The sequence below is a fragment of the Ictalurus furcatus genome, chromosome 14, assembly GCF_023375685.1.
Source record: "Ictalurus furcatus strain D&B chromosome 14, Billie_1.0, whole genome shotgun sequence".
Classification (NCBI taxonomy): Eukaryota; Metazoa; Chordata; class Actinopteri; order Siluriformes; family Ictaluridae; genus Ictalurus; species Ictalurus furcatus.
The window spans coordinates 19,883,035-19,909,991 of record NC_071268.1 but is presented as its reverse complement, the minus strand read 5'-3'; the positions used below and the strand labels follow the sequence as shown (position 1 = coordinate 19,909,991).

The window sequence follows — 26,957 nt, the reverse complement described above, 5'->3', positions numbered from 1 at the left end:
GGTGTTTAATGGCTACAGTTGCATTCTGTGGAACAGCAGCAACTCCAACAGTAATTATAACAGCATAACTGAGGGGGTCATTGCTGACCAATAGTGAAATTACTCAAAACACTTTACAGCTAAAAAATGAAAATACATTGTTTTGTTTTAGTGTACCTACTAAATAAGCTACACTGTATTAAATCCAGGACTTCATATAACACAAAGTTATTACTGTATAGAATGTTTATGAGTCAGACGATATTTGTATTTTGATTAATAAAATAATAAGTGAGTATCATTTATTATCATTGAACATATTTACTGAATACTTTACCACTGGTCCAAAATGGCAAAATATTAATGCTAAGAGCTGTACGACTTGAAATTTAAAGCTCATTTATGCAGTTATCCAATCAGCCAATCATGTGGCAGTAGCACATTACATAAAACCATGCAGATACAGGTCAAGAGCTTCAGTTAACAAGACATCATACATCAGAATGGGGAAAAGGTGTGATCTCTGTGACTTCAACTGTGGCATGGTTGTTGGTACCAGATGGGCTGGTTTGAGTATTTCAGAAGCGGCTGATCCCCTGGGAATTTCACACACAACAGTCTCTAGAGTTTAAACAGAATGGTGCAAAAAAAAAAAAAACCATCCTGTGAGTGGAGGGTCTGCAGGCTGAAACACCTTGTTGATGAGAGATTAGAGGAGAATGACCAGACTGGTCTGAGTTGACAGGAAGTCTCTAGTAACTCAAATAAGCATTCTTTACAGCTGTGGTGAGCAGAACGCACAACACATCAAAACTTGAGGTGGATGGGCTACAACAACAGAAGACCACATCAAGTTCCACTCCTGTCAGCCAAGAAAAAGAATCTGTTTAAGAATAATTTTTTAGAATCTTCAACTGTCCAGTTTGGGTGAGCCTGTGACCATTTGATGGTGAACGTATATATGAATATATGAAAATTCCTGACATTAACTTGACCATTACCCATATTTTATATGCAGCAATAGTCCAAAATAAGTCACAGGTGAGTCAAATGTAAATAGTAAGTAAATCTTTATTTGTATAGCACTTTTCTAAACCTTAGTTACAAAGAGATTCACAATACTTAATAAACCACAATCCTTCACATTAAACACATAAAGAAATAAAATTGCCCATAAAGTAAAGCACAATGGCATGATAAAACATCATAATACATCATCAGTCATTCATTCATGATGTGAGGCCAGAATATACCTTGGTATGGCATGCCAGTCCATCACAGGGAACCAGGCACACACACATTAAGACACTCCATCACATCTATGGGCAATTTAGCAGAGTCAGTCAACCTACTGGCCGGTTTTTGGGAAGGAAACAAGAGGAAACCCGGATCAAACCCATACAGGCACAGGCTGAATAGGAGCAGCGATGTGGCAACCCTACCTGCTGCACCACCGTGCTGCCTGTATAAGATGGAAAAAAAAATACATTAAACAGGTACAATTATGATAAGAAAAATCCATTTTTTAGGAGCTGTCATGTAATGGTAAAAACAAGAACTGTGGACTACAGTTCCCAGCAGCCACTGCACCTCACTGCATCACGGTCACATGACCACCTGCCCCTGAGTCACGTATCTGTTAACGAGCACTTATCTGTACAGTCGCAGTTTGCCCTGCACTCTTTGTCTTGTGTTTGTCTTTTGGTACCGTTGTCTCTGCGGCTGTCTTTATGGTCTTTGCTTTATGTTTAGTCCTAGCCTTAGTGTTTTGCCACTATTTCTAAGTTCCTGTTTTGTCTTTGGTGGTGTTTGTATTAAAGCTCTCTGCACTTGCATCCCTCTACGCCACTAAATCGTGACAGGAGCTTCCCAGTGTAATTGGTGGTTCACACCAGCCATTTAAAATTAATCTTAAAATTCACTTTTAACCAGTGCGAAGTAAATATGTCAATTTGATGTTGATACCTAATGACTTATATGACTTTTATATCACTTCTTCACACCATAGTGCATGCAGATATGATATGTCTTTTTATCAGCTACAACATATCGCATATTACATAAAGAGTCACTTTATGAAGAGCTGTCGCACCCTTGGTTAACAAACCCGATACTATAATTTATGGAGATTTGAATCAAACCAGGACATAACAGTGATAATAATAAGTAAGCCTTGTGAATAAGTACACTGCTGTGAAAGAGTATTTGCCCCATCCTGATTTCTTCTGTTTTTGTGTATATCTCATACTAAATAGTTTTAGATCTTCAAACGAAATACAACATAAATACAAATGCAACCTGAGTAAACACTCAATACAGTTTTTATTTTATTATTTTTTTTATTATTGAAGCAAAAAAAAGTTATCCAACACCTATCACCAATGTGAAAAACAAATTGCCCCCTTAAACTTAAAATCTGGTTTTGCCACCTTTAGCAGCAACAACTGCAACCAGACACTTCCGATAGCTGGAGATCAGACTTTCACTTACTTCTAGGACTAGGGTTTACTTCTGTGCTTTGGATCATTGTCTTGCTGCATAATCCAGTTGCGCTTGAGTTTCAATTTATGGATTGAAGACCGGACATTCTCCTTTAAGATTTTCTGGTAGAGAGCAGAATTTATGTTTCCCTCAATTATTGCAATTTGCCCAGGCCCTGAAGCAGCAAAGCATTCCCACACCATCACACTTCCACCACCATGACTGACCGTAGGTATGATGTTCTTTTTGTGGAATTCAGTGTTTGGTTTACGCCACATGTATGGGAACCCTGTCTTCCAAACAGTTCCACTTTCAACTCATCAATCCACAGAACATTCTCCCAAAAGGTTTGAGGATCATCAAGGTGTGTTTTGGCAAAATTCATATGAGCCTTAATGTTCTTCTGGGTTAGCAGTGGTTTTCGCCTTGCAACTCTTCCATGGATACCATATTTTCCCAGTGTCTTTCTGAGAGTGGAGTCATGAACAGTGACCTTTATTGATGCAAGAGAGGCCTGTAGGTCCGTTGATGTTGTCATTGGCTCTTTTGTGACTTCCTGGATGAGTAGTTGCTGTGAATTTTGGAAGGTCAGCCACTTCTGGGAAGGTTCCCGCTGTGCTTAGTTTTTCATGTGGAGATAATGGTGCTCACTGTGGTCCTTTGGAGTCCCAGAGACTTTGTATAGCTTTGTAACCCTTTCCAGAGTGAAGTATATCAATCACCTTCTTCCTCGTCATTTCTGGAATTTCTGTCAATTTTGGCATAGTATATTACTGGGTAAGACTTTTAATCAACTTCATGCTGTTGAAAAAGTTCTATTTACGTGTTGATTTGATTGAAAAGGGTTTGCAGTAATCAGGCCTGGTTGTGTCTTGTCCAGCCGAACCCCATTATGAATACAGTTTCATAGATTTGGCAAATTAGTAACTATGTGGGCAAATACATTTTCACACAGGCCTAGTTGGTATTGGATAACATTTTTGCTTCAATACATAACATTATCATATAAAAACTGTATTTTGTGTTTACTCAGGTTGCCTTTGTTTTATCTTAGATTTTGTTTTATTTTCTGAAACAATTTACTACGAGATACACAAAAACAGAAGAAATCTGCACTGTAATACTGTTTCACACTGCTTTATAGAAAAATCTTTTCATTTCAAAATTGTAAACTATATTCCTTCAGTCAAAGAAGTATTCATTTCTGTGTATATTCTGTGTATATTCTGTGTATTTGATAATTCAAGGAAAATGTGTCCACATTTACATAGGATGGGATGACAGTCCGTCACAGAGCAACATGCACACACACATTCACACTTAGGGGCAATTTAGTGTAGCTAATCCACTACCTGCATGTTTTTGGAGAGTAGGAGGAAACCAGAAAACCCAGAAGAAATCCATGCAGACATGGAGAAAACATGCAAAACTCTGGTTGGGACAGTAGCCTGAACTATGAATAGAATTGTGGACTGGAGCTATGAGGCAACAACACTATCATCTGCTCCACAGTGTCCCTATTATTTCACATGATTCACTTATTTTTATGATAACTTTAGGGTTGAGGGTTCAATTCCCGCCACAGCCCTGTGTGTGCAGAGTTTGCATGTTCTCCCCATGCTTTGGAGTTTTCCTCCAGGTACTTTGGTTCCTCCCCTAGTCCAAAGACATGCATTGTAGGCAGACTGGTGTGTCCATAGTGTATGAATGGGTGCGTGAATGTCCCCCGCCTTGTGCCCCATGTCCCCTGGGATAGGCTCCAGGTTTCCTGTGACCTAGTAAGGATAAACGGTACAGAAAATGGATGGATAGATGTACTTTTCCTTGCCTCTGGGGTGATACCATCAATGGTACATGTTTTGTATCTTTGGTGTGTATCTTTTACCTGGAATGAGCATGTGGTGCACCTTTAATTAGCTTTTAAAGTAAAGCTTAAAGGTACATATTTGGATCTTAAGCTCCAACCAAAGGTGATTGATATCAGCATTAATATGATCAATCTTTAAAAAAAAAGGGGGGGGGGGGTTATTCCACCAATTTCTAAATCCCAGTTTAACCATCAGTTACATATACTGCTATTCACATAAGGGCAATCATTACCAACACATTTATACATACAGTGCCCTCCACCAATATTGGCACTCTTGGTAAATATGAGCAAAGAAAGTTGTGAAAAATTTTCTTTATTGAAGTATATTCTCATTGATATTTCACATTTTTAGTACACCTAGGTGACTAGTAGCAGGAAATTGTTTAACCATGATTTCTGGTTTCGCTGGGGTATAAATATGAGGTAACACATAGGCCAAATTACCTTAGTCATTCATAACAACGGGTAACACCAAGGAATATAGCTGTGATGTGCGGCAAAAGGTTGTTGAGCTTCACAATATGTGAAGTGGCTATAAAAAAAAATAGCACAAGCATTGAAAATGCCCATTTCCACCATCAGGGCAATAATTAAAACATTCCAGTCAACTGGAAATGTTATGAATCAACCTGTAATTGCACGTGTGTCTACATTGTCTCAACAATGTGTTAAGACTTAATACTCTTAAAAATGTGAAGAGGATGGTTCAAGTGGCCAAAAAATCTGCAAGGGTCACAGCTGGAGAATTGCAGAAGTTAGTTGCATCCTGGGGTCACAAAGTCTCCAAAACTACAATCTGAAGTCACCTACATCACCACAAGTTGTTCGGAAGTGTTTCAAGAAAAAAGCCTCTACTCTCATCTAAAAACAAACTCAAGCGTCTTCAGTTTGCCAGAAACTACTGGAACTTCAAATGGGATCGGGTTCTATGGTCAGATGAAACCAAAATAGAGCTTTTTGGCAATAAACATCAGAGGTGGTTTTGGGGCACATAGAGAGGTAGCCATATGGAAAAGTACCTCATGCCCACGGTTAAATATGGTGGTGGCTCTTTAATGTTTTGGGGCTGTTTTTCTGCAAGAGAATCTGGACATTTTGTTAGGATACATGACATCATGGACTCTATTAAATATCAACAGATTTTAAATGAAAACCTGACTGCCTCTGCCAGAAAGCTTAAAATGAGCCATGGTTGGATCTTCCAGCAGGACAATGATCCAAAACCTACATCAAACTCAACAAAAAAATGGTTTACTGACCACAAAATCAAGGTCCTGCCATGGCCATCCCAGTCCCCTGACTTAAAATGCATAGAAAACCTGTGGGGTGAACTGAAGAGGAGAGTCCACCAGTATAGACCTCGAAATTTGAAGGATCTGTAGAGATTCTGTATGGAGGAATGGTCTCAGATCCCTTGCCATGTATTCTCCAACCTCATCAGACATTATAGGAGAAGACTCATCGCTATTATCTTGGCAAAGGGAGGTAGCAGAAAGTCCATCCATCCATCCTCTATACTGCTTATCCTTCCTTTAGGGTCATGGGGAAACCTGGAGCCTATCCCAGGGAGCATCAGGCACAAGGCGGGGTACACCTGGGAAAGGATGCCAATCCATCGCAGGGCACACTGACATACATATTCACACACCCATTCATACACTACGGACACTTTGGACATGCCAATCAGGTAGCACAAAGTATTGACTAAAATGGTGCGAATAATTGTTGCATGCCTATATTTAACAAATAAATTTTTAATAAACCTGTGTTTTGTTTGGAGTTGTTTGATATTCATGAGAACAGAGTATTTTTGTGAAATTTGTTAAACAAAAGATCAAAAGGTTAAAGAATAAAGACAATTTGTTACAGCCTTCTTTGCTCATATTTACCAAGGGTGCCAATATTAGTGGAGGGCACTCTATGACCCACATTCAACAGTACAGCTGTTTGTCAATCATAGTCTAAGGTCATCAAATGCTTTATTACATAAAATGGAGTAGAGCTATACAATATAGACAAAGTATCATAATGCAATTGTAATACAGCTTATAAGATAACAGATACACATTCATACACCCTTGGTTGTTAATATTCTTGTTAGATCATGTGACTGCTGTGATTCATCAAAACCCTAACAGAAAGTGGGGCGTCTGAGATTGGTCAGAATCACAGGCGTCACTGCAGGGCAGAATAGTGAAACTGAGTATCCAGGGCCCCGATGTGGAGAGGGGACCTTAAGGGGCCTAGACTGAAAAGTTTACGTGTACAATAGATGGAAGGGAAGGGAGAACCGATAGATCGCATGTGCATACACTTAGTACCATATATAACCATCAGAAAGGAACTTAAGAAATCAAAAACCCCTTTTCAAAGATCCTTTAAAGGTGTGCAGTGCGCAGATATTTGTTGTTGTTTGAACGCTCATAGCACACGCAGTCTTCTGTGATACGAGTACTGCAAAGGTCAACATCGCAAAAACGATTAACAAATAACATATTGCGCAACCCTAATGGAGACCTCTAAGTCTTTACCCCAAACCCAGTGTGATCACCCTAATAGCATATAGTGTGTTTTATTCTATATTCCCACCGTGTGCAGTATACAATAATCCCAATCGAACATCAGCAAATGAATAGCCTACACGAGTCTGGCGTTTTTTGTAGCACCCCTCCTCCCCTGTTTGGTTTAGGTGGTTCGAGCTTATTTGCTGTAGCAACGTGACAGAATTTTGTCCTCGTGTACGTTCACACAAGAAGAAACACTATTTGGATTAGCGATGGCGCTTGATCGCATTCACCTTAGCGTTTTTGAGCTTCAATCCTGCCCTTTACGGAACACTTGGGAACACGCGGCGCTTTGTCATTGAAACGCTCGTTAGATTGTTTCCTCGTCGCTCCGATACGTCAGTGCTCCAGCATCCAGCAGATCTCTCTAGGAGCGCGTTCATTCTGCTGTCACATACCCGCTACCTGGGAATATTACATGAGGATCCAGCTGCAGCAGGATGCACTTGCACAGATTTGTGTTTTAATACCTGTGAGTAACCAGTCGTCTGCTTGGTACGAAAACGCGTCTGCTGTCGGAAACCTAAGGGCTATGCACGCGTTTGCCCTTATCTAACTCTGACCGCGAATTGTTCTCTCGCTCGTGCCCACCATCGCTTCGTGCGCTAAACCAAAATGGACAGGTTGCATTCTTCCATGCGCAAGCGTCTCTACAGCTTGCCACATCAAATCGGACATAAATCGGACGAGGGCGACGTGGACGCGCGGAGGAAGAGCGTACGTATGAAGTCGCTGGCGCCGTCAGTCTCTCCTGAGGCCGCGAGAAGCGAGCCAGACGCGCTCAGTGCGCTCAGAGGCAAGGCGAACGGCGACTGCCGGAGGTTTAAAGGGAGCCTGTCGTCTGTCACCAGCCGCCACGGAACGGACGCCGAAGCGCACGAGCAGAAGCGCCTCATCGCCGAAGAAGAAGTCGGCAACGGCGGTGGAAGTCCAGAGGAGGATGGAGCGGCGGAGGCGGGCGCGCGCGGCGGCGCTGCTGGTGGCACGGAGAGCCAGCGCTCGGCCTCCGATGAGCACGCGACTTTCATCAAGTTGGAGGACGTCGAGGAGATGGCACCCGACGACGAGCGCCTCTACCAGACAGGCTTCGTGCACCGGCAGCTGGGCGCCATGCTGCAGCCCGGAGTCAACAAGTTCTCTCTTCGCATGTTCGGTAGCGAGAAGGCGGTGGAGCGCGAGCAGGAGCGAATCAAATCGGTCGGGTCGTGGATAATTCACCCGTACAGCGACTTCAGGTAAGGATTCACCACAGGAGTGTGTTTCTGATTCACCACTCACACAAACCTGTCTGTCTGTTCTTGCATAAATCACTATCACCACTACAGATCTGTTCCAGGTGTCTACACGCAACATGTGTGTAACTTCTGACGGTTGTCTTATTTTTTCTTATACCACATAGGCTATTTTTCAGTTTTTCCTCTTGGCCATGCTGATGGTTTATCTTGGACAGAATTTGTGCTGATAATTTGATAATTCTCAGAAATAAATAAATATTTTTGATTTAACTGTGATTTTGCTGTGTAGTTATTACTGCCTGCATAAATGACTGACATGCTACTTGTCCTTCAACAAACCAGTGATAGGAGACAGAAACCCTGAAGCATCAGTTTCTGCCAACTCCTTAGAATAATGGCAGATTTATTTATATATTTTAAATGAAATCTTTATAAATAATAGGCTTGTATTGACAATATAGTGAATATTTCTTGGCTCAGGATAAAGAAGCTTGGGAAAAAGTCCAGCATTGTTATGTTTTCTGTTGGACCAAGCAATGGGGAAGATGCACATTTTTCCATTCACTCCCATGTGTTGTGGGTGTCCACTAGCAGTTGTGCCAAACATGGCTATGAACCTAAGAAACAGTGTAATCAAAATGGGTTAGCACAACCACATTTGGTATTAGGAGCAAACATCCAAATAGATTATGACAGCACAATCTATTTAATGGATCTGTCCTTGTATGGATGGAGTAATTGTAACAGTCAGGTGATTGAAATGGACCACATGGCTTTAGTATGGTTATAATGGACAACCTAAACTAGGTCACCCAACTTGTGATACTGTGATTAATTCACTGTTTATGTGTGATTGTTTTATTTTTTTGTGGATATTTCAATATGCAAACAGTTTGGTGTCAGAAACAAGCTGATGGAAACAGAGTTGAATTAAAATGGGTTGAATCCAGTCTTTTTTTATGTTACCATATCATCACATGTACAAATCTGCCATTATCCTGAAAGAAATCCTTTAGTTTGTAGGGATCTTAATAGATCATTTTAAAGGATCACCCAGATGGACATATGGAGAGATCCTGTAGATTGTCAGTTGTGACCTGTTTTCAAGGAGTGGATGTATCTTTTGCTGTATCGACTCACTGATGTGTCTAAAAGGGACATTTCTTCAAGGTCTTTTTTGTTTACTACTTTAACAGGAATAGAATTTATAAACAACATACTATGAATTTGAGGCTGCTGACCTTTTAGCTTTAGTTTTTAGTTTATAGTGTCATCCTTCATTTTCATAGTTTACCAATTTACATTTCCAATCCTCTCACTCCCTCTCTCTGTCTCCCTCACATGACCGTTCAATCTTACCATGTAGAGTGGGATAGATGTGCTTTTTTGCAGGAAGGTCCACTTACTGATTTCATTACCTGGTTCAAGCACAAAAAGGGCCTGCAGGAAGTATGGACTGTTGACAGGTTAAAGCTACTAGAATATTTATTGTGTATGAACAGGTTTTCGGATTTCAGCTGCGCGCTAAACATTGGTCGACAGAGCTGATGACTGATGCTGGCAACAAGAGATGACAGTTTCCCAAAAGAGCTCATCACAAGTGCTGGCATGGGGATTGACAAAGACAATTAGGACCCATAAAATTCTCAGCAGTACCAGATAAAATTTGAGAATGAGAGTGCATTTTTGGCAGATGAACAAGAGAAAGCTGATTATCATCAAAGCCTTTAGAGCAGGGTTCATGTTCTAGGATTTATAATGTTGTTGTTTTTTCTACACATAACCTTATTTTACTATCTTTAAATATTGCTTTAACGCGAATGCCTAGTTTATGATTGTTCAATTGGCAGTGATTATGTCAGTGTGTGCTATTGTAATATACTATAATATGGCCCAGCCATTTATTTGGATAATTGGATATGTCCTTTAAACCTTACACCTTTAGGTGTTATCATCCATTTTAGGGCTAAGCATTTAATCACTTTGCTTTTATATGTACCAGAATGTATTCAAATATATTTAAATGTATTAATCCCAGTCAATGGAAATTGGCATCACAATAAAACTCATGCAGGAAAAAAAATGGAATGAATAGAGAAAACGTTTGTGCATGTGTAAATCAGAACTAGTTGCTGCGACATATTCTAGTTTGCATGATCAGTTATGAAGATGTCATACCTTAGAATCATAACTGTATATTTCTGACTTGTGAGAAGCCTATGTTAGTGTGTATGTACATTTCTATGTTGATGAAATAATATTTTGATCTATTCTGTAAAGATAAAAGATACAAGACAATTTGAACCTAACTGTCATTAAAAAGCAGTGTCTACGTGACCGAAAGGCATAATGCAGTGATGCAGGCTTTTATGCTATGATGATTTTCCTGATGTTGTGCTTGTGGGAAACCAGTGTCTTTTTAATTAACCAGAATTTTGATTTTGTGTTTTGACACTTATTAGATTAAGGTTTCTGTGGATTCAGTGGTCAAGCACAAATTCAGCTTCTTGCCATCTTCTGTCAGGCATAGTAAGCTAACATTGCATGTATAGGATGATTTAGTGATGCCACTAAAGATTTCTTTGGTTACTGAATATGTATAAATGTTCATTGCTAGGAGCTAGCATTGCCAATATTAGCCAATATTGTAAGCATGCTAGCTGGAGAAGGACATTTTGGGGCTTTTTAAAAAAAAAAAAAAAAAGGATTTCTGAAACTATAAGAAACGGAAAATATATACGAAAACTATGACCAATAACCCCAACCATTACAGTTATTTAAATATTCACACATCTCTTCTGGAGAAAGTTGTTCTTACTGAAATACAATATTTTTTTGTTCGATTTTTTTTTATTATTAAGTGCTATACAGTAAATAGGAATGAAAATCCGCAGGTACATAATACAAAGAGGAATTTTCTTTTCTTATATATATATATATATATATATATATATATATATATATATATATATATATATATATATATATATAAACATATGCATGTTTACTGCAAGACTGAATAAAATGTTGAGAAAGAAGAAATAAATAACTTGAATTCTAATGCAGGTTTAATGTTAATACACCAGCCCAAAGTTATGATAATCTTAATGAAATATCTGTGGGCTGCTTCTTTTCCAGTCACGCATCACAAATGCTATAAATAGACTAGTGGGTACTGCTGTTTCAATATATTTTGTATTTGGTTGAATGTACAAATTATGTTGGCAAGCTTGCTTGACTTTGGGTCCTTATCACTCACTCTCTGATAACAAAACTGCTTAGTTAATCATATTTGCATAGCCTGAGGAGATGATGAAAGTGTTAACATAAAATAAAAGATCATAGCTAGGAATCATGCATGTGTTCTCTAAGAGATACAACATTAATCAAAGTGATGGTTCATCTGATGATACACTCAGGTGCAGAGGGGAGGTCTGAATCACAGACGCTTGCTTTCAAGACTGCGTGAGAAGCATGGCTTACCCTAAAATTTCATTGGAAAAAAAGAACGCTATGAAATTTTTACCATCTTCTTTATTTTACCCATCACTCGTGCAATTTATCAATCTAGTGAATAAAAAGTATAGAAAATTGTGTCATCAGTGAGGGCATCAAGTGTGTTTTTCTATAGTAGAAAACATATTTATGTCTATTGGAGAGTAGGTATATTTTTGTTCCTCCCTGGAGCTCATCTATTCTATATGATGTTTGGCTAACCTCTCAGAGGTGTTGAACCTTGAAAAGCTTCCAATAATTGAAACTATAATGTAACTATAGAATCATGTTTTCTCACTAAATGACAGGAATAATTTAAAAAAAGGTTATAGTAAAAGAGGTTATAGTAAATACTGCCTGTCTTAAAAATAGTGGGTTAAAAATATTACCTTACTAATAATAAATTGAAATTAATTAAATGATCTCCTTTTTCAACTAAAAGCAGTATCGGCCCAGCAAAGCTGATCTAAATATTTCACCATTTTTACAAGCAGTTTTCCTAATGTCTCAGTAGTTTATTGTTTTGTAGGTTAGTATAACCTACAGGCCAGCAGTGTGGTTCCGTATGTTTTGTTTTTTTGTCTTGATTGCTTTCTATAATTTTCTATAACTATGCAAATATTTATTGCTTTCTATAACTTTAGGTTTAATATTAAAGCAACTACAAGTTTACTCACTTTGGATCAACTGCAAGCCTAAGAAAACATGTGTCTAGCAAGCTACACATATTTTATGTGGCTAACTTACCTTCATTTGGATGACTGTTCTAACAGTTTTTTTTTTGTGCAAATGTTTGTGGAAACCTGACCATAATACCCATATGTGCCCTTTGATCATCTCATTCCAGATTTAGTCCACCTTGCTATAACACTTTTTCCATTTTCTACTAGATTTTGGAGCATGGCTGTAGGGATTTGCTCATTCAGCCACAAGAGCATTAGTGATGTTGGTTGAGGAGGCCTGGGGCATAGTTGGCGTTCCAGAGGTTGTTCATCCCAAAGGTGTTCAGTGGGGTTGAGGTCAGGGCTCTGTGCAGGACACTCAAGTTCTTCCACTCCAACATTGGCACACCATGTCTTCATGGACCTCACTTTGTGCACAGGGACACTGACATGCTGGAACAGGTTTGGGCTACAGCATACAACGACATGCTATACAATTGTGTGCTTCCAGTATTTTGGGAAAGGCCCACATGAGTGTGATGGTCATGTCTCCACAAACTTTTGGAACAATTCAAATTGAGCCATAGTTTAAAGATTGTAGGAATGACAATAATGCTGTATATACCACACTGTGAAACACAAAGGTGTTACACAGACATGAAAGGAATTGTTATATTCTCTGTACACCTGTTTGGATGAAAGAATTGTTTAGTCATAAAATTTGATCATATAAATGTAAGATCTTTTCCATAGAATTTGTCTGTACAATTACTGTTTAAGCCCTTCTCTTTATATTCACTGTCCAGACCATTAAAACATCTGTCAGAATGCAAGTGTCAGTGGTAAATCCTTTATAATCTGAAAACTGAGAATAACCTGACAGCTGCAGTGACACTATGTATAGATGCTTTGTTCTTGGGCCACTAAAGCTCATTTTATGCAATGTTGAATAGAAATGCTAAATGTTTGAAAAGTGAACCCAGCAATCATAATCATAATCATAATCACCGTTGATTGTCCTAATTGCTTTGTATTTCTTTAAAGCTTCCTGTAATACAAGGATTTTCCTTACCATTGTAATGTAGATTAACCGTCCCAGTATAATTAGCATTTTATTCATTCTTTGTGGACTTAATGCAATATTGTTAAGCTTGAAATGAATACTGTTTGGATTAGCAATGTTTAATTTTTTGCAAATTTGACTTAGATAGATAAAAAAAAAACTATTAAAAAGTTGAGCATCAATCTGTACTGGTTTATGAAGTGTATCAACCATCTGTGTGACCAGTGCCTGCTAAATGACAACACAACACCACTGGACAAGAATTTATTATATAAACATATGGCCATATGGAACATCATGGTGAGCATGAGTAATTAAAAACTTCAAAACTTGTTTTTGTGGAGAAGAACTGACACTCTTATCTAATAATATCATAGCATGTTTTTTTTTTTGTTTTGTTTTTTTTTACTATTATGAGTGGCTTAGAGGCCAATGAACAAACTGGAGGATAAAATAGACATGAAATCTAGTCTCGGGATGTTTACTGCTTTGTGACTTATGAACTGAGGAAACCAAATAGCTTAAAATCTTGCAGGCCTGTGTGCTAATTAAAGCTGGGTACAGCAATTATACTGTCTTCTGTGTAACAGTTTTACCCTGCAGCAGATGTTTTAATGATACAAAAGTAGTCTTGCATGTGGTGTGTTCGACTTAAATATGCTTCATTTACATACGCATCAAATATAGATCCAGTTACTGATGCCACAGTGGAATATTCAAAATACTTACTATATTTTTTAAATGATTGTGTAATAATTATTTAGTCAGTATAATAAATTGGACTGATTTGTGTCAATGGTTTTGTATCTGTCACCATAAAGCACACCCTTATTTTGGTGTATGTTCAATAATTTGTGCTCTCTTTGTCCAATGCAGGTTCTATTGGGATCTGATAATGTTGCTTTTGATGGTGGGAAATCTGATCATCATCCCAGTGGGCATCACATTCTTCAAAGATGAACATACACCAGCCTGGATTGTTTTCAACGTGGTCTCTGATACCTTCTTTTTAGTGGACCTAGTCCTGAACTTCCGGACTGGCATTGTGAAAGAGGACAGCACAGAGATCATCCTGGACCCACAGCAGATAAAGGTGAGATACCTGCGCAGCTGGTTTGCCGTGGACTTCATCTCCTCTATCCCTGTGGATTACATCTTCCTCATCGTTGAGACACGGATTGACTCAGACTTCTACAAGACAGCCAGAGCTTTGAGGATCGTTCGCTTCACTAAGATTCTGAGTTTGCTCAGGTTGCTGCGACTGTCCCGGCTCATCCGGTACATTCATCAGTGGGAGGAGGTATGTCTGCACTACTGCCACACTAACTGTGTGAATAATGTGTTTCTGTATTAAACCCTAGAGCAGTGGTTACCAACCCTCTTCCTTGAGATCTACCTTCTTGCAGGTTTCATCTCCAACCAAAATCTAACACACTTGTTTTAGCTGATCAAGAACTTCTTAAGGCAATGATTAGATGGTCAGGCATTATTTTGTTTTAATTGCCAAGGTCTTTCAATCCTATCAGCCCATTAGTTCATAAACTAAATAAATCTGTGTAAAAAGGACAGAGGGTTATGCACCCCTGTCTGTGTGGAATTCACTAAACAGCATGCACTGTATATACCTAATCTTTTTCTTTATATCACAGATCTCTCACAGACTATTAGCAATAGCGGCAAAGATATATACAGCATTATGTAACATACCACATCCATGGCATTTTTCTAACCTACACCAGCTTAACAGCAATGTAGCCCATAACTTGGATTAATCCTTAAATGGGACTCGTACAGCATGCTGCTGTCAGAATCACAATACCAGTCACATTTTTCCATTTCCCCAGATTTTCCACATGACCTATGACCTGGCTAGTGCTATGGTGCGTATAGTGAACCTGATTGGTATGATGCTGTTGCTGTGCCACTGGGACGGTTGTCTGCAGTTCCTTGTGCCCATGCTTCAGGACTTTCCTGCCGACTGCTGGGTCTCCAAAAACAAAATGGTGGTAAGTGGAAACCAACAAATTATTTATTAACCACTGTGCTGAAACTTCTATCCTCTATGTGTTGCAAGTTTTCGGCTTTATATATAAAACTATATTCACAGACTCATATTGTCATGATTCTGTAGAGGCAGCAGATGCAAGTGCAGATTTTATTATATAAAGAGCAAAACAGAACAAACAAAACTTTGAAAACCATAAACATAAACATAAAAAAGGCAAAACAGACACACTATTAGTAAGGCAGTAGGTATTGTCACAGTAACCGATTTTGGACAGACAGCAGGATTTAAGTAGGGGTGCTGATAGTGTTCGTGAGGGGGTCCTGGATAGCCAGACAGAAGAGACGTTCCTCAGCTGATCAGGGTTCTTACGAGCACCACCCACCAGAAAATGCGATGTCCCACCTGGCAACGAGGCAGAGCTATCTGCTCTGCACAGCTGAGGGATGGCTCAATGTCCAAGATGGAGCACAAGTACAGAGTGACGGTCATTGCGAAGCAGGAATATAGCCCAAGGCAGAGCCAGAGGGGGAGTAATGTCCTCCCTGGAGCCAGAGGGAGAGTAGTGATGTCCTCTGCAAAACTGGATGAGGGTGCAGCACACACCCCGAAGCAAGAGGGGGGAGTGGTACACACCGCAAAGCAAAGGGGACGAGTGATGTCTTCAGCAGAGCGAGGAGGCAGAGCGACAACCTCAACAGAGCAAGGAGGCAAATGGACGTCCTCAGTGGAGCAAAAGGTGGAGCGATGTCCTCAGCGGAGAAGGAAGGGGGAGCGACATCCCAAGTGGAGACATGGAGTGGCATCCATGGCAAGTCTGTGATCTGTAGTGGCATCTTCTGTGAGACTGAGGGGCAGCGGAGCAAAGAGGCAGAGTGACCTCCAAAGTGGGGCAGGGAGGTTTTAGTTAGGTCAGGAGCCAACCTCCTCAAAAAATTTCTTGAAGGGGTACATGGTGTCGAGCCACTCCAGAATGACTCTGACCAAACTCCCCCCACTCTTGCTACCACTGTAGGCGGTTCATTTCCATCCAAAATATGATACATGTGAAGTTGTGATGTAGACTACATTTAGTAGATAATTTCAAAATAAACATTTTAAGGATAAATACACTTCCAAAATTTTATTACACATGGACTGTCAAAGATTCTCATAGAGGGTAACACTTTCTAGCTTTGATTGTTCCTTTAGGAAAATATCTCTCTCATTCCTTTTTTTTTCTGGTGACCATCATTAAAATCAAGTATCTGATCCACTTTAGGCACCTGCAAATGCTGCCCAAATCCCAAGGCTATCATTAAAAACATGAATATGAACATAAACATGAGCATAATTTACTATTTTTGCATCCTTTCTACTGTTCTATTATGAAATAAAGCTTCTTTTTTAAATATCTCTCTCTGACTCTCTTTATATTCATGATGGTTCCTTCTTATATACCCCTGCTCATAGCTCTCATCTTTACCTCTTTCTTTCTTTACTGTATTGTGGCTTCTCCTTTTCCCATCTTTGTTCCTGTGATTAGTTTTTTACATGTTAAATGATGTGCATACAATATATTTATTCTGTGTGTGTCTTCTCTCATCTGTCTCTCTCTCTCTCTCTCTCTCTCTCTCTCTCTCTCTCTCTCTTACTGTTTCTCCTCCTCCCCCCACCCCCTCTTTCCCTGCAGAACGATACTTGGGGTCAGCAGTACTCCTACGCCCTGTTTAAGGCTATGAGCCACATGCTGTGTATTGGGTATGGCATGTACCCACCCGTGGGCATGACAGACGTGTGGCTGACCATCCTCAGTATGATTGTGGGTGCCACCTGCTATGCCATGTTTGTGGGCCATGCCACTGCCCTTATTCAATCACTAGACTCATCTCGAAGGCAATACCAGGAGAAGGTTAGTGTGATGTGATTATATTAAATGATGAAAAAAGTAATATAAGCAAAACTAATCTTTCATAATGTTTCATAGTTGGCATAAAAGGCACCATTGTATAGTTACCCACATGTTAGGCATACTATGTGTAGCTAGTAAATTATTAAAAAGAGGTTCATGTTATGGTAGTTGATTTATAATAGCACTTCCTGTCCTCTGTGGTGTTCAGTGTACACTATTTTGTCTTCTATACCAAGTAATGTTTGAGTGTTAATTAATCTGTTGCCATTTTTAATAAGATGGAGACACAGGAGCTTTGACCTCTGCTGTGTCAAAAGACTTGAGTGAATTCTGCCCCCCTTGCAGTTGCTATGGCAACGTGCCTTGTTGACACAGGATAGTTTTATTGATGGAGCGGCAGCTTCCTTGTGGATATACCAAATAGCTCATGCTGTCCTATAAAACAGGGTTCAAGAGGGAACACAGCATATTACGTAGTACCTTGACAATTTTTTTTTTCGCATCATGCAAAAGGCAAAGAAACATCTTGTATTGTGATAATACTTAATGTTCATTGATCCTGGTTTACAAATGCACAGTTTATTCTTTACAGCACTGAAAGCTTAAGAAAAGGTGAAAGAGAGCTGAAGGAGTTACCAAGAATTTTCAAGGGCTTCCTAATGTTTAACAAAGTTAAATGTTCCTTTCATTATTTACTTTATTCAGGTTTTTCATCCTTTGATTGGAAAGGCTTCCTTGATGGCATTGTTATTAGCAACAACCTGCTGACAATAGCATTACTCCTAGTCCTGAAAAGGACAAATTCCAATGACACTTGTTTTTTTTTCTCTGATGCTGTGAGTCATACTTAGCCTACTTTATCCTGACAGTTTTGTATGTGGCTTTACTAACCCCCCTGGTCTCAAGAGTCCAGCTCAACAGCGCTGTCTGACATTATTTCCTGTTGTCAAGTCGTCCCTGCTGGTTTTGTCTTATGTCCTTAATATGATAATATTCATATTGGAATATCAGCAGCAGTACAGAGAAAAGCAACAAGGCTGCATACAGCTCTGGTGAAAGCAGACACAGCTGACATGGCAGCATGGAGCATGAGCATGAAGTGAAGGGCACAGTAGAACCACTGCAGTCAATAAGGAGTTCATGAGAAGAGAAGGAGAGAACAATTGTCGGGGGTGGAGGAACCTTGTCGAGAAAGCTTATGAAACAGAAAGAGGGGGTAGGAAAGAAAAAAGGAAAATGTATTTTTCTGTGGAGCGAGCCTGTAGGCAAGAAAGTGATAAAATGGCTAGGAGAGAAAAGCAGAGTGAGGAGGAAGATGATGTGCAGAGCAGGGCAGGAATATTTCAGGCCTAAACAATCTCTTTTGCTCAAAGAATAAATAAAAAATAACTAGAGAATTGAAAAAGCAAACTCTATCAATCCCCTAAGTCCTTTTTAGAAGGTAAACCAGCAGGCAGAGAGACACAGAGAAGTAAAAGATGGTTGTTGGTGTGAAAACATTGTATTATGGAAAAAACCATATAAACATCTAGCTTGCCTCCTACAATTTCAACGCTTGTTGCTTTTAGTCAGTAGTTATGTAATACAGGTCTTAACCTTTTTTAAGATTTTCAGTGAGCTGTGTGCTGGTAGCGATACCCACTGCACCACAGTGCTGTCCATTTTAATATTTTGTTTCACGCAATCAGATGCTGTTTTATTAACACTAGCATTTTCTTTGGCCTACAATCTCTGCAGTATAAACAAGTGGAGCAGTACATGTCCTTCCACAAGCTTCCTGCTGACATGCGCCAAAGGATCCATGACTACTATGAGCACCGTTATCAGGGCAAGATGTTTGATGAAGAGAGCATTCTTGGAGAGCTGAATGAGCCACTCCGAGAGGTTAGCCTTGAATCCACTCACCTTTTTCAATATGTGTCTCGTGTAGGAGAATACTGATAAACTGTATAGCTGTAATCTCAAAGACAATGAATAATATACTTAAGATGTATTCCTTTCCACTTTTCCTTTTCCATTCTCTTTGCACATGAAGGAGATCATCAGTTTCAACTGTCGAAAGCTGGTGGCCACCATGCCTTTGTTTGCTAATGCGGATCCCAACTTTGTAACCTCCATGCTTACCAAGTTACGCTTTGAAGTCTTCCAGCCAGGAGACTACATCATTCGGGAAGGCACCATAGGAAAGAAAATGTATTTCATCCAACATGGGGTGCTAACAGTTCTGACCAAGGGCAGTAAAGAGACAAAGATTTCAGATGGATCTTACTTTGGAGGTAAGCAGATATTCATATTATTGCTAGACAACAGGTCATAGATTGCTTATATGGTGGAGAAATGATGAGGGGAAAAAACTGCAGAGAAAGATATCATGTCAACAATATTAAATGAGAAACTATACAGTTAGGTGAGCTTTTAGACAGATGCAGTACTACATATTCCATGTAAAAACGTACTTTATATTAAGTATGATCATTTTTCACGAATACAGATGATATAAAGTATTTTCAAGGGGAGGTGAAAATGTGTCATGTAGTGTTCACTACTATTCAAAGATTTGGAATAACCTGTTATATGGTATTAGAAGTTAGAAAGATTTAAAAAACATAAAATTATACTACAGTAGTATGTCCATAAATCATGTGAGATTACTGGTAGAGTTATATTGCAAATATATCAATAGTGATAGCCATGAATGGCCCTAGTTCATCTCTGTCATAATTCAGCCATCAGGAATCTACTCAAATTCACTTGGCTGCCAGCCTATACAACAGCAAAAGATTTTATAGTAGTATAGAGCAGAATATAATGGAAGCTGGCCATACGAGCCATATTTAGATGCTCCTAGATACTGTTTTTTGTGCTCCTCACTCTCTAATAATACAGTCATGGAGTTTAGGGATGAAAACACTCACACACTTTCAGTAACCATTTTAACATGATCAAGGACTCTGGGTTTATGGAGCCTACCCCAGCAACATTGGGTGCAAGGCAGGAGAATTACACCCCGGAAATTGTATTTCATTGTTTTTCATTATATTAACATAAACTTAATATAGCTTGTCAACAGAGTGAATATTGTGCAAGACAGGTTCACCTCTCTTTATGGTGAGAATACCATATAACTGAGACACACCTCGTACATGGCAGAGCAGTGCTCTAGGGGGATTAAATTCAGAGGTCTGGATACATATAAATAAAACAATATACATTGTAATGTATAGAAATTAATACAAACCAGAGACCAAAATGTATTTTAAGATATTTTGTCTAGTATTTCAATTATTTAATTGAATTGTTCAACTGAATTATTAAACTATATAATTATTAAAACATGTCATTAAAATTAAGTAACCAATTAAAAATTAAGTAGAGTCTACTTAGTGTCTAAGTGTTGCACAATGGCTGTCAGTCTGGGTGGACATAGGTTCCTCCTGCACACACCAAACCACTGACCACATCATGTCACAGAGAGCAATAACTACCCTCTTCTGTGTACATGAGATAACAGACACCCACTAATGGCTAATGTTACACTGTTTGATCATCCTTTCCACCAACTGTATGGTCATTTATGCTCTTTCAGTTGCTGTAGTATCGTCAGGATACAGAATCTTGCACAGTTATGCCTTTTAGTAGTTCTCTGCTACTTGAAATTTGATTACAGCTTTCTGGACATTCATTTTGTTATAACATCACTGCCAGATTTCTATCTATTTTTTTCTTACACATGATTTGAAGTTGCAAACTGCCCAGTAAAATCCTTAGTGTTGAATTAACACCCAGAGTATTCGTTTCAGTCCAATGGACTTATATAAACACTGTAGGGTGTAAATTCAACACTGTGGGTGTTAAATCACCACTGGTGATTTTGCTGTGTGCTAGCATCATGTTAGAATTGTTTTATGTAGGTATATGCAACAGACTACATTCTTTAACATTAAATTTACACATTTGAGAAGTAGTGTGTTGTACAGCTGTTTATAGTACTAGAATGTCTATGTGAAGTGTGGTAGAAGGATGATCTCACACTACCATTGATTGTTATTATGGTCACCATTACCATGACAACAAGCATGCAGAGTTAGCAAATACCAACATAATCCAAGCGAACAAATATACTGGGCTCATTAGGAGCACAGATAAATGACTCATAAGGCCATTACCAGCATGATATTAAATGAGTTTTTGAGCTATACCTTGTATATACAGTCCCATCCAAAGGTATTGGAATGGAAAGGTCAATTCTTTTGTTTTTTGTCTACACACTGAAGACAATTGAGTTTGAGACCAAAATATGAATATGAGATGATAAATCTGAATTCCAGCTTTGATTTCCTGATGTATAAATCTACATGTGGTAAACAATTTAGAACATGCCACCTAAACCCAAATGTCTTCAGTATATAGCAAAAACAAAAGAACTGGCCTCGCTGTTCCAATACTTTCCGAGGGGACTGTAGCTGTTTCAACCTATAACAGCATTCCTAAATGATGGATGAAGATCTGTTTACTGCAAAACTGTGATGTGTACACCGCAGCCTTGTGATCAAACACATCAAAACCCAGCAAGTCTCCAAGAACAATCAGTAGCGCATGCTCACCTAATGATGCATTCCAGTCAAATACTGTAGGATCCAACATATTATGTATTATGCATAACAATTTTGGTAGTGCTCCCTTTAAGTTAGCTGTGGCTGTTGTTGTTGTTTTTTTTTTTTTGTAATAAGTTTAACTGTGCAGACAGGCAGTGCGCTGTTTCAACAGTGCTATCAGCTGATCCTCAGGGGCAGTGAATGAGCACATTTCAGGAGCCTTGGGAAATTCCTCACCCGACATCAGTTAGCCATTCATGAAATTAATTTTCCTCAACTGTCGCTCAGTGGGACTTTGCAACGACTTTCAAATAATAGGTGAACAGAGGAGTGAAAAGAAAATAATGGAGGGTAATGATAATGTTAGATGGTGTGAAGACTTGTTATCAGGCTTTTTACTTCAGGTTTCCATTCCAAACTGTTCTCCAATAAATTAACTGTTTTAGTTCAGGTCTGGAAAAGCATCAGTTATGTTTTAATGTCAACTGTTGAATGAAATTTAAAGGAGCAATGCTTGGCACTAAAATGGCAATATTGATGCCTCACAGATGGTGAGGGAATGAAGATTATACAAATATTTTCTGGAAATTCTGGCCCACCTGTTCAAAAAATGAACAGTAGCCTTATTTGTAGCATTCTCTTCCCTTAACATCAGAGAACTATAGATTTATACAGGGAGAAAATAACATTTTACAAAACATATGCCTTCTGCCCAGACTCATCTGAAGTTACTACATGTTCAACAAGCTGCTCATAATATCTCCCCATATCTCCCTGTGAATGAAAGAGAGACATGAGTAAAAAAACAACAACAAAAAACAAAACACACACACACATACACACGCACACACACACACACAAAACAAGCTGGACCATAGATTTAATGAAAACTTTCTCACTTTGTCTCATGCTTTCTCATCTTTATCCTGACTTTTTCTGTTTTTTCTCGTTTTGTCCTTTAATGTTTTCCCCTCTGTCTCAGCTTTGTTTCTCTCTTTTTCTGTCACTCTCCCCCTACTTCCGTGTGTGATAGTGAGTATGTGAGCATCGATGGAGTGACTCTTTTCTCATTGTTGTTTATTACTGTGGCCATGACGGATGGAGAGAGAGTGTAATCCCTTAGGCCATTTCTGCTGCTCTATCTTATCCAAACATCCCCATTTCATTTTGGCTCCAGGTTGATGAAGGGCCATCGGCACATTATTTACAGTCTTGTGTTTTCATTCATAAATGTACAGCTTGAACCAATTACCAACATCTCCTGTAGTAAGATATAATGTAATGTACGCTTTGTAATTATATGCATTCACTTAAACAGGCTTTAGAAATGGCATATAAATGACTTATGCATGTTTTCATTTTATGTAAGGCTCAATTACACTGTTGATGCTGATAGGTTCTCTACAGCTTTCCTTCACTCTCCCTCCCACACTATTTACATACCTTCTGCAATTATTTTACGATCTTTACTCCATGATACATTTGTAACATGACTGAACTTTGAACTCTAACCTGAAAAGAGATTTCAAAATTGATTTTTACATGAAGGGCGCACAGTGGCTTAGCGGTAGCATGTTCGCCTCACACCTCCAGGTTTGAGGGTTCGATTCCCACCGCTGCACTGCGTGTGCAGAGTTTGCATGTTCTCCCCATGTTGCGGGGGTTTCCTACCCGAGTCCAAAGACTTGCATGGTAGGCGATTGGTGTGTCCATAGTGTATGAATGTGTATGTGATTGTGCCCTGTGATGGTTTGGCACCCTGTCCAGGGTGTACCCTGCCTTGTGCCTGATGCTCCCTGGGATAGGCTCCAGGTTCCCCATGCCCCTGTAGAATAAGCGGTATAGAAAATGGATGGATGTATTTTTACATGGATCATTGTATAGCAATTAGTGAATTAGACATTAAACTATTGTTTGTTTTTGATATGTTATAATTTTAATGTTCATGTGCCATGATCCTTCTGATTTTAATATAGATCTTAATACTCTGTACAGAGATCTGTTTGCTGACTCGGGGCAGAAGAACAGCCAGTGTGAGAGCAGAGACATACTGCCGTCTATACTCTCTATCTGTGGACAACTTTAATGAAGTGTTGGAAGAGTATCCAATGATGCGTCAGGCTTTTGAGACAGTAGCCCTTGATCGTCTAGATCGCATTGGTGAGAGCTGTCTTTCATGTGGGGTTTGATCTATCTGCTGTTGATAAACGTCACTTTAGTTAAACCAAGACTATGAGATGTATAGTTTGTTAGCTTGATTTGTTGATTTGCAGTTGGACAACTGCTCAAAGCAAATTTGTGCTTTGGTGTTTTAGTCATTCCTTTATACGTAGATAACCACAAAGTGAGAAAAAAAATTAACAAAGCAAACATCAGTATTATATTTTTAGATGCATTAATGCTATTGCACTTTGTGATGCATATTTTGCCCACTAGTTTCAGCCATAGCTATTGATATTGAGTTATAGAAGTTCATAGTACAAAAATACATGAATACTAGATAATCCCAGTAACAAATTCAGATAAGATTCTAATAACAAGGTGAATATTTAATATTGTATAATGTAAGTTATAAAGTGTTGTCTAAGTATTATGTAAGTGTTGTATATTGTTTCTTTCTGCTTTATCGGTATAGGAAAGAAAAACTCTGTTCTCCAGCACAAAGTGCAGCGAGATCTCAACTCAGGTGTGCTGAACTTTCAGGAGAATGAAATTATCCAGCAGATTGTACAGCACGATAGGGATATGGCTCACTGTGCCCACCTAATGCAGAACCCCTCGCCAGGTCCTCACACAACCCCAGCTCCTTCCTCTCACACTCCAGTTATCTGGGCTCCTCTCATCCAGGCTCCACTCCAAGCTGCTGCAGCCACTACCTCAGTGGCCATTGCCCTTACCCGCCACCCGCATCTGCCCCATACACTTTTCCGGCCTCCGGTACCCATGCTGAGTTCGCTGAAAGATCCACCACGCCATTTTAAAAGGTTCCCTGTGGTTTCTGGTGTTACTGCATTGGGTAGCTCATCCTCAGCAAGTTCTCAGCTTGGCTCTGGAGTGGAGACACCTATTTTGGATACACTGAGAGCCAAGAGTTCAGCAAGAGCTTCCGCGTCTCCATTGCCTTCTGCCTCGAGTTCTTTGCCGTCTTCCACAACAACCACCATCACCACCATCACATCCAGCATCAGTGAAGCCTCCACCTTCTCCCAGAGACCTCTCAGCACCTGTGGTTCTGGATTCTCCAGTGTGGCTCAGCTCCATCCCCAACCTCAGCTTCCACATGCTTCCTTCTCCAGCATTTCTGCTCCACTGCCTGGCTTTTTCCAGAAAGGGGCAGTAGGAAGAGACCTGGCTCAGTTTGCTATTCCCTCTGCCTCTACTATCACTCCTTTGATAGCCCACTCCATTAGCCCTATACTGACGCAACTGCAGTCCACTCAGCCCAAACCTCTTCAAGTTCAGTGTAGTCAGGAGGTGAGCAAACCAGTTAGGACAACCACTCCGTCACCTTCTACTGGATCCCCACTTTTCTCTGCAAATCTTTTAGAGCCAACTGTCCCAAATCCCCAGACTCAGGATCCTCAGAGTAGTGATCATCTCCTACATCTCTCCCATGAACCATCTGCTCTGGCTTCACTTGCTCAGTATGGCTCTGGAAATGCTTCCCCTTCTAGCACCCCACCAGCCTGGAGCCCTACATTCCAGAGTCCTATGGTGCAGAGGAAGCAGACACCCATTAATAGCAATCCCTCGAGTACCTCAGGATCCCAAAGTTCTCTCCTGTCCCCTCAGACGCTTTGTCCTCTGCCTTCCCAGTCACAAGAGAGGGTGGGGTCTCTGGTTGATCTCCCTTCTCAGGACCTCAGCACTATTTCCTTATCGCTTCCTTCCCCACGACCCTTTGAGAGGCCCAAATTATTACGACAAGGCCCACATGTTCCAGATCAGTCACATATGGTGTCAGTGTCTGGGTTCAGCCATGCTTCTTTCCCAACCCCTGTTACCAAACCCTATAGTTCAATACCTGGCCATGTGGCCCTGTCAAGACAGACTTCCATAGTGTTCCAACCCCAGACTGGATCTTCTGGTAGTCCTGGGTCTCGAGACAGTTCCATTCCAGGGACACCAAGCTTACACCCCAAACTCCCATCAAACTTATGAGAATGGATTCTACCCTTGTCTATTGTACAGACCATGTTTTTATCAATGAACAACATCTATCAAATAACATAACTTTTATGTCTAAGAAGATGTTTGTCTACCTGTATTTATAACAGTGCAAAGACTACTTCTCAATTCATAATGCCAAATGAAGGGATAGAAAGGTGTCTAATGATTGAATGAGAGTGTATGTAAGTGCGGGTTTGTGACTGTGTGGTGAATAAGTGTACTATTGACTTTGTCTTCCAAGTTCCTTTAGCAATTTTGCAATACTAATGATGGTAACATTATGTAGGGATATGCAACAAATAGCAGTTTCCAAAAACAACAACAACAACAACAACAACAACAACAACATTAAACCAGTACAGTAATAACATGGTTATGGGTGATCCTTTGGAAATATGCTGGGAAAGAGATGCAAATATACTTCTTGCTATATATCATGTCATTGTGGTGAAAGAACAGTTACTAAAGATCTCACTTATCAGGTTCAGGACACAAATTCACATGCACAGGCATACACATAGTCATGTTCATTAGACCTTCCCATATCTATACTTCCTTGCTAACCAAGGCACACTGCTCAGTATCTATGGCCTTTCCTTTTTTTAACAGCACTGCCTTAGAGCCTGAACAACCAGGGAATGATCCCCTCACTTCCACTGCAAAAGAGATAAGATAAAGAATGTATTGCAATCATTTTATATGTGCTTTGTATGTGTTCTTGTGAGGTACTTAAGCAATAAAACTGTATGCTTGATTTTGTACCTGCACAGAGATTTGTACATTGCAGCTTTCTTCCTAGCAAAGAAAATATATATGCTAATAAAAATGACTGATTACACGTTAATAAGATGATATAATATAAGCCCATTTAATGCCAAAGCTTGTGTTTCCAGAACGGCAACTGTAAATTTGCATTGTGATTGTTTTAAAATACTGGAAAATGCAGC

The 26,957-nt window shown here is 39.6% G+C and overlaps 1 protein-coding gene across 1 annotated transcript; it reads left to right on the top strand.

Moving 5' to 3' along the window:
- Positions 1-7,509: 7,509 nt before the first annotated feature.
- Positions 7,510-26,001, top strand: hcn4l (hyperpolarization activated cyclic nucleotide-gated potassium channel 4l). Its single transcript, XM_053642278.1, has 8 exons — positions 7,510-8,129; positions 14,226-14,649; positions 15,194-15,355; positions 17,027-17,245; positions 18,983-19,129; positions 19,281-19,521; positions 23,836-24,000; positions 24,476-26,001. The coding sequence occupies exons 1-8, from the start codon at positions 7,510-7,512 to the stop codon at positions 25,999-26,001; spliced, it is 3,504 nt and encodes a 1,167-aa protein (XP_053498253.1).
- Positions 26,002-26,957: the final 956 nt, after the last annotated feature.